Source organism: Gopherus flavomarginatus, chromosome 7, assembly GCF_025201925.1.
Source record: "Gopherus flavomarginatus isolate rGopFla2 chromosome 7, rGopFla2.mat.asm, whole genome shotgun sequence".
Taxonomy (NCBI): Eukaryota; Metazoa; Chordata; order Testudines; family Testudinidae; genus Gopherus; species Gopherus flavomarginatus.
The window spans coordinates 51160295-51173826 of record NC_066623.1 but is presented as its reverse complement, the minus strand read 5'-3'; the positions used below and the strand labels follow the sequence as shown (position 1 = coordinate 51173826).

At 44.0% G+C, this 13532-nt stretch overlaps 2 protein-coding genes across 2 annotated transcripts in view; one reads left to right on the top strand and one right to left on the bottom strand.

The window, feature by feature from the left end:
• The window catches only part of SUCO (SUN domain containing ossification factor), a 900323-nt gene that overhangs the window by 463980 nt on the left and 422811 nt on the right, over positions 1-13532 (top strand). The gene's annotated exons all lie outside the window — the stretch shown is intronic.
• TNFSF4 (TNF superfamily member 4) lies at positions 1934-13298 on the bottom strand. Its single transcript, XM_050963427.1, has 3 exons — positions 13131-13298; positions 5119-5155; positions 1934-3828 (listed from the first exon to the last, which is right to left on the bottom strand). The coding sequence occupies exons 1-3, from the start codon at positions 13296-13298 to the stop codon at positions 3467-3469; spliced, it is 567 nt and encodes a 188-aa protein (XP_050819384.1). The 3' UTR covers positions 1934-3466.

The window sequence follows — 13532 nt, the reverse complement described above, 5'->3', positions numbered from 1 at the left end:
TCTTTAATTTTGCAAAGGTCTAACAAGAGCCAGTGGTTGGAATCTGGAGGTAGCTATATTCCAGCTAGAAATAGGGTGCATGTTTTTAATAGTGAGGGGAATTAGTCCACTGAACAGTTTAGTAAGGGATGTGATGGATCATGAAATTTTTAACTCAAGATTGGATGTCTCTTTCTACAAAATATACTCTAGCTCAACCGCAAGAATGGGGCTTAGTGCAGGAATTACTGAGTGACATTCTCTGGCCTGTGCAATGCAGGAGGTTAGATTAGATGACCCTTTGGGCCTTAAAGTTTATGAACCTATGAATTATTTGGGTGCAAATTCACATACAGGCCGGTGCACATTTGTTGATGCCTAGTTCACACAAATCCGCCCGTGCGTGCAGGCTGCAGCTGTGCCCACACATATCGGTAGGAAACTGTGGTTTGCACACACCTACGGAGCCAGGTTGGTGAAAAAGCATGTGTGGCCCAAGGTGTGGCCCTGTGTGAAAACATACAGCAGAATGAATATTCTCCCCAGCATTGCTCCACCCAGGACCATTCACCTCTAATCCCCCCTCCCTCCAACAAAGGGAAATGCAAGCCAACAGGTGACAGAGGAATGTTTTATTATTTGTCAGTAATGGAAACACATTCTCACTTGGCTCAAGTTCTGAGGAAGGAGACAATATGAGATAAGATGTTCAGGTGGCTTTTAGGCTGGCAGCAGACTCCAGGCCCAGTGCAACTGGTACAGTATCTGTGAGGTGAAACAATGAGGAAAGCCACAATACCCCTCTACCCTGACCCTCAGCAGCCTCTGCTATAAATCCTGAGAGATGAGGAGTGCAGCAGCCTTCCTGGGGGTTCCACTGGGGCACTTGTCTGGACAGCAGGAAGGCTGAAGGGGGTTCTGAGGGTAGGAGACTCCTCACAGCTCAACAGGGGCATGAAGGTCTCCCCGCTCAGGTAACAAATGAAAATTCTCCCTGGGGACTGAATGACTGACTAGCTAGCCGGCTGGCAGAGGTTAGCACAGCTGAACCTGCCCGAGAGCTGCACAGGAGAAGGGTCATTCTGCTTTGCTAGTGTATATACCGGCCTAGTGCTTGCAGGAGATGGGTCAGTGGAGGAGAGGATTGACTGAGGCAGGGTCAGTTCTACATTCACTGCAGTGCCTGTGTGCAGCATATACAGCAAAACCCATGCAAAAGCAATGGTAGGCAGATGTTATGGCTGCATAGCTAAGCACTCCAGTCAGTTGTACATGCAATCATAACTCTGCCCCCTAACCCAACTGTATTATAATGCCTCCTCTAATTAACAGATCGCATACTATTGCTCAGTTGATGCAATATATCCTAGGTTTTTTTTACAAACTTAGATACATTACCTACTCATAATATTTGCATCATTCTTTTTATATTTACACTACTCATTTGTCATTCCAGTCCCCTAAAATGTAGCAAAGCTTTTGAATGCCATTTAATGATTTGGAGGCCCTGTTCCCAGTACACTTATTGGGAAATCTGGTCCAGCTCCTATTAGGCAGCTTTGAAAACCCAGCCTGTATCTTTATTGACGTAGGGGTTTTACAAGGTGCAGTCCTTTCTTCCTACAGAATGTATTTTAGTAGTTTTGTCAGCATCTATATACAGCAACCCAAACTTCCATTCAGGGGATGAAATTAACTTAGCTGCAAATTTAATTAGCATATATATACACACACCCTGGTTCATTTTCACTCTTGCTCCATATTGCTAGACTTACATTGGGTAAGTGCCATCTAATATATACTTTTCATGCAAATGAATTACACGAACGCTGTTGTCCGGCGTACACAAAGCGCTAGAAGATGTTACAAATGTGTATCTAAAGTTGTAGAAAATGTGTATGATATGCAGTATTATTTGAGAAACAGTATGAGATCAGATGTTTAAAGATTTTATTGTTATAGGTATACATGCAAGAGAGCTGGGTTCAGGTTGTGCATGTAACATTAACTGTAGCATTCCCTGATCCTGTATATCAGTGATTAGCCGTACAGTCTTAACATTCTCTTAACAATTGGTGCTTAAATGGAATTTCCTAGGGTTGGTTTCTTTGTTCTTTAATTAAGATGAAAGGTAGGAGAGAAGGTGCTCCACTTGCCAGGACATGAAAGTTCTCCTGGCTTGCGACTAGGGCAATAAATAGCATGCGTTCATTCCATAGCTGGAAATATTTGGCTAGACACCACGAGAATGCGCTGCTCTGCTTGACACCTTAGAAAATCTGCAGGATCTGCACAGTCACCAAGGTGCATCCCAGGAGGGCTTCCTCATGTGAATCAAGCCTGAAATATGTATTTGTTTTCACACTTTTGTATCAATTGCTCTGCAGACAAATTGTTACTTCAAACCCACCGTAAAGGAATTGTTTTGTATTTCTGTGCCAGGTTTCTGTATGTGTCCAAGTCACATACTACACTGAGCCCCAGAAAGATTGTCCTTGTCTTCCAAATTCGCTATCTCTAAAGAGATTAGGGACCATGTGCCTATTGAAGTCAACAGCATTTTACTTCTTGCCTTCAGTGGGTATGGGATCAGGTTTTGCATGAGTGTCTGAATAAATGACAGAGTCACTGAGGGCATATATCCAAATTTTTGTGTGTATTTGTGAGTAAATGTGCATATTAGAGATGAGTTCACCCTACTCAAGAATTTCAGGGGTGTGTGTGCGTGTGTGTGTGTGTGCACGTGCACATATGCATGTGTGCATATGACATATGGTGCCACTGAGTTTTCAGATTATTAGACATTGCCAGCATTTTAATTTGTCTCTTTCTTTTTAAAAAGCCATTTGTAACAGTCTCTCACTTGTCCATTCCAGCCTTCTTCTCTCACTTCCAAACACTGTTATTTTTTCATTTCCTGAGTCTTTCAGGGCACATTTATCTGGATGACCACAGGGGACACCTTGCCTGCCATCTCTTCATCTTTTCCTTCACAATGAGGCAAAGGTTGTGTGGTGGGTCCCTGGAGTCTCCAACTTGCCCAGGTGGCTTCAAGACAAACCAGGTCTCTGCTTGATTGAAGTGACTGTTTTCCGCAAATGTACATGGCATTTCAATTATATACAAATATTATCAAATAAATAGAGAATCCAGGATTCCTCTGACTCTGAGGCAAGCACTGGTAATTTTCAGTGGTGTCCTCTTCATTCTTCTTGAGGGCACTGTACATTTCTCCCATTTCAGCTAACAAAATAGCTGTGGTAAGCCCCAAAGAGAGGAACAGGACATGTGCTGTATAAAGACCATTTGCACATTGGCTTGTTTGCACTAGCCATGAGAACTCTCTCACTCAGACATACCACAAGCCCCTGAGAGGCGAAGACAGGGTAGGTTTTTTGAACATGTACAGCCTATTAGACATAACCCTCCCATGAGTTTAGGTGCTGGGTTCCAATTCCCAGTTTTATTTGATCGCAGGGGCATTACTTTACATTTTATACGCGTCTGGTAAGCAGTCTGAGCGAGGAGTCAGTAAGAAGAGGCCCAGGGTCAAATCTTTGTAGTTGGCATCTCTGTTGGCCTCCAAGTAGACTTCATCCTTAAACCGCATCTCGGACACTGTCACCGAATCTATTACCTCTTCTGTGACCTTCACACACAAGATGGACGCATCGGACCGCTTGTACACCTTAAGGCTCAGTGAGGCATTCCTCTGGGACATTGCCTTGATAGTTCCCTTCAGGGAGACCAGGTAGAAGCCATCACAGTAGATCGGGATGGAGAGGTTTCTGACGTTCATAGTGCCCCGATTCCAAGAGATATTGATGCGTTTCTCCTTGGGGACGTAATCTGGAGTGGAAGAAGCAAACAGAAACCCATGGAGATGTGAGTCCCTTGAACCCTCTTGGAAGAGGATGATTTTATGTGGCTTGGGCATAGGAAGAAACAAAGAGAGTAGAGAAATCACAAAGGAAATAGGGAGAACTAGAAATGAGGTGGAATGAAGAGGGATGCAGAGAGGGAGGAAGGTCTAGGGCAAAGGCACTGCAGCTTTGCTCTGTGGCACACAGACAGCCGGCTTGGCACTGGCTCTTCTTGTTTCCATGTGAGAGGAACAAATCTGATGAAGGGGAGAGATGAAATGAAGAGCCTGAGAATGGGAGGGAAGTGATGGGAGAGGACCACAAGATGCTCAGTAACACGATGGCCCTTTTCTTGTTCTGGCAGTGTAAAGGAGCCTTCCAGAGGGGTGTAAAATGGCCTCAGTGTGAATGAGAATCTTAGCCCCTCTCTGTGAAGGTGGGGTTCACACTGTGAAAATGTAGTAGCAGCAGTGAATATGGATATTACAGTAACATCCAGAGGGCCGTGTCGGAATTGGGGCCCCAATGTGTAGGGCGCTGTACATGCCTTGTCCTGATGTTCAAAAATCCCTGGTCTAGAGAGAGAAAAAGTGACAGGGAGAGCTAGAGAGAGCAGACAAGCGAGCAGGGGAGCTGGAAAGGGTGGGGATGGATGCAACATATTTGAAGTATGGGGAATATAAAGCAGAGGAGTGGAAACTCCACATCCAAGGATACAACTTCATTTGCATATTCATTTGCATAAATATTTAAAAGGCTAATAAAGGCACACAGCTTTATTGTCTCCTGTTTCTCTCTTCTGTGGCCAAGGATTGGCATTGCTGGCTTTTGGGATTCTAGTCCTGGAGTTCACCATTAAAGACCTGCCCCTGGACCATCATTCCATCACTGTCAATGGAAAGACTCCCATTGACATCAGTGGGCTTTAGATCAGGCCCTGCCCTGCCCTGGAGAGGAAAGCCCACAGCAGCAATTCAAGACACTTACATGCTGCACTCAGCACTGAGCATCCCGCCATCTAAAGCAGTGTCTCACCTGAGCCAGGTGGGTGACAGGAAGCAAGGAGACTGAGTCTCTGGGCACTCACCATTTATGTGTTAACATGAGGCAGAGCTGGCGAAAAATGTCATTTATTTCCCACACACATTTTCTTCAATTTATTTTTAGTGAAATTTCCCACCATTTTATTTCTTTCCGGGGTGGGGGGGGGGGATGTTTCAATGAGAAAATGAAATAGAAACTTGAAAAAAATCAGTTATAATAAACAAATACACACCTGTGGCTGCAACTTCGATCCACTGGGATTTTGGAGTCTGAAAAGCAACAAAACAAAAAAAACAGATTAATAATCTCTACAAAGTCAGGGAGAACTTTCTAGGTCTCCTTGCAGATGTGCGGTGAGGGGAGAAAAAGCTTTTCGCAGTGTTGTTTATGGGAAGTCTCACGATATTTGGTGTTTCTCTTAAACCCTAGCTCCTGGAATCCTGTGATTACATGAGAATCTTAGCTTTTGTGTTTTTTTATAAAAAAAATTAAGTTTCTAGCTCTCCAGGATGCAGGGGACATTCCCACCAGCAGCCAAGGAAGCTGTCCAGGATCCCAGCCCAGCCCCCTTTGATGTTCCTGCTATCCTGCAATGCGATGGAGTGCATGCTGACCCTTGCAGATGTAAGCAGCTCTGGGCATTGCAGTCCCAGGCATTGTGCCTCTCATTGGCTTCTGGCTCATAGCTGGATCTGCTGGGGAGTTTTCTGGATAGAACCAAATTTAATTACACTAATAATGCCGAGCCCTGATTGACCACTGCTTCATCAGTGAATTTTAAAGTGCTTTACAAAGGAGGTCAGCTTCATTATCCCAATTTTACAGATGGGGAAACTGAGACACAGAGCAGGGAAGTGACTTGGGCCAAGGTCACCCAGCAAGCCAGTGGCAGAGCCAGAAAGAGAACCAAGGTCTCCTGAGTCCCAGGCCAGTGCTCTGTCCACTAGGCCACACTCCCCCCCCACACTGGGAGTATTTGCAAAAAAGTGAGCACACTCTCTCCTTCCCCAGGCTCAAGCATTTCCACCCTCAGCTCCACCAGAGTATAGAGGCTGGGGTACTGGGGAAACAACAAGCTCTTCCTGCCAAGAGCACCTGGGTTTCGTACAGGGCCTGAAAACTTTGTTCATTCAGCTCCCCTTCCACACACACAAACCTCAGCACAGCAGGAGGCAAGCAGGCCTCACAGCTCAGCTGGGACTAAACAGGCCATTTCACCCCAGTGGAGGCCAGCCAGGAGCTGTGTTTGAAAGCCACTGGCAGTGCCAGGTCTTGTTTCTAGTGCAGCCGGGGCCCGCAGGCCCTTGTCTCCAGCTGTGGAGGGAGCAGCTCCATTCTTGCTAACAGGCCTGACTACCCCTTGGATAGCTCCATTTCCCCATTGTGGCCCAGTCTCCAGCCCGGCCCCAGCGCTATCCTGGAATCAGGGCCAGCGTTGGGGAGCCTTGTTTTCCTGCTGCTTTGGTGATGCTGCACCCACCGGAGGCTGCAGCTGCGATCTAGAAAGCAGCAGCGCCCTGACACATGCAAATGCAACTGGTGCTTGCTGGTTTCATCATCCGGAGCAGTGGGTGTGAGTGTGACTGTGAGTCTCTTTCACTTTCATTTTCATTTCCTGGTCCTTCGCTCCCTGTGCCTCTCTCCTCTCAGCCACCGACTTGTTCGCCCTCTTTCCCATTGTGGGACAGCCCTTGTGTGAACAGCTGTATCCCAGGGCATGATGGGCTGCCTGCAGAGAGCTGGAGTATCGGACGCTGCTGTTTGTGAGGGCAGGGAACAAACAGATTTGATGTCAGCTCTTAGAAGCTTTTGCTTTTAAAATGTGCCCCCCACTCCTCTAGCTATCACTCATGCAAATCTCTTCAGTGCCGGAGTAAAGACTGCAGGATCTCCTCCTTGAATTATAATTTTTAAGGCTACGCATTTTATTGTGATCCAAACCTCACTGAAGACAATGAGGGATGGTTTTGGACCTTTCAACTATTGTAATTTAAAAAGCATTTAGTTAATCTTTTAAAAGGACACTGTGGCTTAAAAATAATAATGTAAAAAAAAACCCCAGTCTGTCCTTGTAATATTGTTGCAGCTATGGATTACTACAGTGGAAAACATGTTAAAAGGTTGAATTTATTGTTAGCCATTTGTGCTATTTGTTTGCTTCTGATAAGGCTTTCAGTCAAGTCAATTTCACTTTCAGCTCTGATGGGCAGGTTCTACAGATTGTAATATAAAATGATAACCTTGTGATAGGAGTTTTTTTAAGTAGTCTATAGAATAGTAAATTATTATTCCTGGTATGACATTCCATAAGATGGTTAAAAAAGAAGCAGCATGCCAACCCCAACATCCAAAAATCATGAGATTGGCTGAAAATTCTTAGATTTTTAAAAATAATTTTTATTTTCCTTCTGTTTTTCAGCTTTTAGGGTTCATATCTTTAAGTTTTCCCCCACAATCCTGAGAGCTAGAAATTTATTTAAAAAAAAAAAAAAAGAAAGAAAGCTGAACTACTCACATGATCATGAGACTCCAGCAGCTAGGGCTTTAAGAAAATTACCAAGTATCATGGAACTCATGCTAAAATGATGAGTTGGCAATTATCAGATAGTTTCTATTAAATTATATGGGCCAGATCCTCAGCTACTGTAAATTGGTGTAACTCCATTAACTTCAATGGCGCTACATCACTTTACACTCACTGAGGTGCTGGTCATATAGGTTTTTAGAGCTCTTTCTATAGATGTCTGTTCCATTCCTATCTATCCTCATTGGTTTCATCCTTATTAAATCTGTAGGATATTTCAGTTGGGGAGGTTTTCCACGCACTGATGAAATGTTGCAAATTTCAGACATTGTAGGTGACTGTTTAAATCCAAATAAATCCAAACAAAAGCTGTTTTCATCAGAATTTTAAATAATATTTTTTTAAATCCTTTGAAACATTCCTCATTATTGGGGCTGGTCAGACTATGCATTGTAAATAAATTATGTGATGAATTTAGCCCTTTCTCTTATTCACAGGACATTTGAGACTCGGTAGATGTATTTGTGACCCTGCATTTGCCAAAGGGCTTGGCTGAACAATTTTTAACCTCCGAGGGGCTTGCAAACTATTCCTCATTTGCTCTTTGTTATTTGTGGCATGAGAGTCATCACCCCAGTCACACGGTGGTTCTGCTCCTTGACTGGATCACTGAAACTTTTGTAGAAAGGAGCACAACAAATACAGGTGGTGAATAGTAAATAACAAACCATGAGCAGCAAAGAGTTTTATTGCCACGAGTACGTTCATATGGGGGAGAATTCACCCCATGGGCAGGGCAGAACAAAGCTCGTGCACCATCTCACTACATTGCTTCCATCCTCCCTTGTGTTTTATCACCAGGAGGAGCCACTTTAACACTGCAATTGGGAGCCTCTTGGGCCGAGGTCCTTGTGGGGCTGGAACTACTCAGGGGAGGAAAGTTAGCCGATTGCCTCAGGGCCTGCAGGATTGGGCACTAGTGTTAGACCAGAGGCAGTGGGGTGAAGCTAGATAAGGACACCAGCGATAAGATCACAGAGTCTTGACCTTGCACCATAGAAGTCAAAGAGAGTTTTGTCTCTGACTTCACTGGAAGGAGAATCAAGCCCTTAGGGGCTGAGCACTCTGGCCCCAGACCTGCAAAGGACTTAAACATACGCTTGACTTCAAGTGTGTGAGTTGAGCACTCCTACCGAGTTCGGTGGGGTTTGGAACATGCCAATATGGCATGGGCACATCTTGATGGCTCAATAAAAAGTTCAGATAGATAGATTTATAATGTATAGTAATTGACTTGGGCATTACAAAACAAGTGAGCCAAACTCATTGTCAATGCAGTAGCATATCAATAAGGCAGTATTATTCATTATCATTTGAGATCTGCACTCCAAAGCTCTGACCCATCTTTGATCTTAACCACAAGGGACCCAAAGCTGCAGTCTCCTCACAGCCACAATTCCTGGGAGTTTTGCCTGGTTAAAAAATGCAGGGTCAGGCTCAGGCTCAGGCTTGTATTCTTTTTCTTTTCACTTTACCCTTTCCTTGGGTTTTCTATGACAGCAACAGGCTGACCAGATGGAGGACGCACTGTGAGAACTCATTGATTTGTATGCATCTGATTGATTCATTCTGATTTGTTATAGGAACAAATCATTCTGCTCACTCCAGGCACTTGGACAGTTGTCCAAAGAATTTAATACACAAGAAAATACACAACTAAAATTTCAATTTGAACTCCATGCCTGTGACAAAACCAAAGGGATCAACGAGGGGGAGAGATTGCTTCCTATAGCTGTGTGTATAGTCAGCTTGTATGCTGCAGCATTGGTCTCGGAGATATGAAGACATCTGTTGAGCCAACCTTGGGAGTTCGGGTGCGACACTGGCACCCTCTAGTGTTGCTTAATACCAATCTCTCATTGTTTCAAATCTAAGTGCCCGATCCCACAAACACTTAAGTACATGCATAGTTTTACTTGCATGAGTCGCCTTATTGACTTCAATGGGACTACTCACATGAGCACTTACACACTTAAGGATTGGGCCCCAAACATATTATTTTAAAGGGTTTCACTCAGTTGCTGATGTAGACTGAAATGTGATGGGATGCTTTCAGGTCGGGCACTATATTATTTTAATTCTACCTTATTTTATGTTTTACAAACTATGTGTGACATTAATATTTTACACGTGCATAGCCACATTCATCTCAGGCTCTCAAAGCACATTATAAACATTAATTACCCAACAATAAATTCTGAGAGGCTGGGGAGTGGGGATCCATGAGCCCATTTATAGAATCTGTAGGGACGCAATAAATAAATAAGCAGAAGCTAGCAATTCCTGACCCATTCTTTTTCTGTTTTGCTCATATGACTGTGTACAGAAAAGGATTTAAGGAGGCAGCACTCCATAACTATTGGCACCCAGTATGGTCACCTTGAGAGGTTGCTGTGTTAACAGTGCACCTCAGTTAAAGAATTCCATGCAGTATTCACACAATAATTTAAGCCTGTTTAGAGTCCCCTAAATATCTCTTTCTACGAGACGCTATGTAAGCAGATTCCCATGGACCTTTCATTGTGGTCATGTTTGTATTGTTTCTTGTATTCATGGAGTAGCACTGCATGGCAGGTGTCCCCCTAGGAATGGTGTGTGTATCACACAAGGCAATCATAAACACATTGATTTTAAAGTAAGCAGGAACCATTATGATAATCTAACCTGCCTTCCTACATAAAACAAGCCATAGAACCATCCGTCCTCCCACTGATTCCTGTACGCAGCCTGATTATGTGGTCGAGCTAGAGTGAGAGCTAATTAGAATTGGATCACACCATTACATCACAGAATCATGGCTATTCTGTAACTCTGTCCTGTTCCTGGCTACGCTGAGCCCATGGGTAAAGCCTCTACTTACGGCACTTACACTTCCCTCAGTATTGATATACATTAGCACAAGAGTGCTGCAACAAACCTTCATGAACAGGTTTTTAATGTGCAACACTGTGAAGGTCATTCGTCTGCTCAAATCAACCACCCCAGAAGCATCACAAGCATTGGCTGGATGCATGGATCACGATGCCTGTGATCAGGTCTTTGGATTAGGTCTAGCCACACTGGTGCCGTCTCCAGGGAGGATGGGAAGTCACAAGTATTGCAGGTGCAGAGATTCTGCCTGGCTGCAGCATGCTTATCATTTGGAAATTACCCCTGAAGCTTGTGCTTCAAGCACCAGAGCAGTGCACTATGAGGTAGGTGCTTTGGGCATTCCCAGCTGCACTGGTACAACCACAGCTGAGAGGGGGACTGTGTGAATGGGTGTGCACTAAACTACTGCAAGGATAACCTGGACAACCAATATTTCATCCTTCTGTAGGGCTTGATCTAATGTCAATGGCAACACTCCCTTTGATTTCAATAGGTGTTGGATCAGACCCATAATATAGATATATCCTTGGGTTATGGAACATCCTTAGTAGCAAACCATCCTATAGGTCATGGACCATTTTGCTGGGGTGCAGGGACAGGGTGTGCATATTTCCTTCAAACAAAGCAGTATGCTCTTACAAGCCAGCAGTCTAGAATGCAGACCAGCTTTCGGTGAACACAGTCTAAATGTTTGTGTGGATGATGTAATATATTCCATGACTGTGTCACATTAATACATGTAAGGTTATTCTGCAGTTGTTTGGACATTGAATACAACAGCATAAAGGTATGCGATTGGGTATAAAGGTAAAGGTATACAATAACTATAAAATAACAATCAAAACTATGGTTATCAGAAACACATGATCTCTTTCCTGCAATTAGGTTACATCTGAGCTCTCTGCCTCTGGCAAACATTATGCCGTCTTTCTCACAAAAGGCCCAGCTTCCTGACTAGGCTCCAGCACAGTTCTCACTGCACCTGCCAGGCTGAGAATCTATTATAATCTTCTTCCTAATTTTCCCCAGCAGATTAAATCAGCACAGCTCTGTTGAATCTTGTCTTAGACGTCTGTGTTGTGTTTCTGGGTGTTCTTAACTAGCTGCTGTGCAGTCACCTCCATGCAGAATTCAAAAGACCTGCTGGGTTCCTGGGCAATGCATGATGCTGTCTATACAGGAGACCATGATTATCTATTTAAAACAGTGGGACCTGTTGTTGTTTTTTTAATTGTGCTCAGCGAGTGTGCGTTTAAAACTCAAAGGGTCATCCAGCAACTTTGCCAACGAACTGCCTCTTTAACAACTCATTCAAGTCTAGGTTCTGGTGAGGAATGGCAAGTCCAGAAATGCGCTATGTCTCCTGCACATTCACTGCTGTCTTCTTGTCATAAAGCTCACATGTGCCATGAGCATCTACCTTCTCAGTTTGAATTAAAATATTACAGAACTAAGTGGCGCTAAGAGGCAATGCCGGAATGACGTGTATTGTAATATATAATGCAATGCTGTTTCATTAGCTGAGCAAAATAAATTGCCTTTCCCAATTGCACCAAGATGGGAAGACTCTCTTCAAGAGAGAAGGAGAGAATGGAGAAGAGAGGAGAGAGAAATCAACGATTCAGTTCACACATAGCATCTGCTGTGTGCAAAGGATGAAATGGGCTGGGAGAGATTTTTGATAGTCTCTGGTCTCTGTTACGTGACTCATAAATTCAGTGGAACTGTTTTTGACATGCACCTGGCATAGAAAAAGATGGATTTCACTTCAGTAGCAAAAGATATCAAGCATTAAAGTCATTTTACCCAGAATGTGGTTTATAGATCTGGTTCATTTTACCTACAAAGTTAAGTGGGAGGAAAGAATGAACACTGTAAGGTGAAGCATAACATAGTGAACACAGGCACCTGGGGAACATGTGGGAGGAGAAGCAGCTACTGCATGATCTGCACTGAAATAACAACAAAAAAGTGCTGAGGACCCAGAGACTGTCAACAATGAGAAACAAAGAAAATCTTTGGTACAACTCTCCCAAAAGCAGTCTCAGCAGCAGGCTAGTTCTTGTTTCGAGTTTGGAGTTCAGTTCAAAATAAAGGAAACTCTCTAAACACACATTTTCATTTATATCTATAATTACATCCAAGGTTTAATGTAAAGAACTTGCTAGATGACTCCTGGGAACACAGAATTGTGTTCTACAGCTTTTGCAAAAGTTGCAGCAAACATTCTTTCTTTCTTATGTAGCTATAGAGAGTAGATTAAAGCAGTACATGAGACGTTTACAAATAATACAGAACCTGATTCTCCCACTGTTATGCCCGTTAAGCAGCAGTTATTCACCCAAGTAGTACAATGGAGTCAACTGTTAACAACTCCCATGTGTAACTGATACTCAGCATGAGTAAGGCCAGCACAATTGGGCCCATAACAATCAGCGAGGTAGTAATTCAATATATTTTTTTCATGTGACCAAAGTTTACCTGGGGGAACCAAGTCGTTTGGTCCTTACTCGGGCAGAACTCCCCATGAGGCCAGTTTATTGACTCTGTCACTGGGCCAGCAATTTTGCATGCACAGTTCCACTGCCTGATAACACAGCACCAACCCGGCAGTCTGTAAGAACATACTTTGTGGTGGGTGGTGCAGAAAAAAGGGCTCATAGGTAGGCAAGGGTTAAGAATTGGGTTTTCTGCTTGCCACTACGCAAAGTGATACCCCTAAATGGTTTCTTTATACACAGAGCTTTACAGTGCGGAAGAAGGCAATGAGGTTTATCATATGGTCTTACCGTAGGGGGATGCAGGAAACCAAGACCAAAGTAGACCAAGCAGGAGAGCAATACTATCCACTGGGCCACTGCAGACACCAGCTGCAGCCTGTTCCTTCTGACCTGTCTCCTCTCCAGCTCCAGCTGCTCTTCCAGCCTTTGGGCCTCCATCTCCAGCATCCCTTCCATCCCAGTCTCCCTGCCACCAACCTGCCAGCAGAACTGGATGAAAGAAAAAGCCCTCTCCTGCTTCTGCACAAAGGGCAAATCTCTCAAAGGGAATGAAGCAGAAGCAGTAGGTGTGTTGTCCCAAAATGAAATGAACAAAGAGTCTTCAGGAGTGGCTCAGGGTTTTATACACACACAGAGAGCAGCAGCAGCAGGCGGGGAACTTCTTTGTGACTAATCTGAATTTCCCCTTTT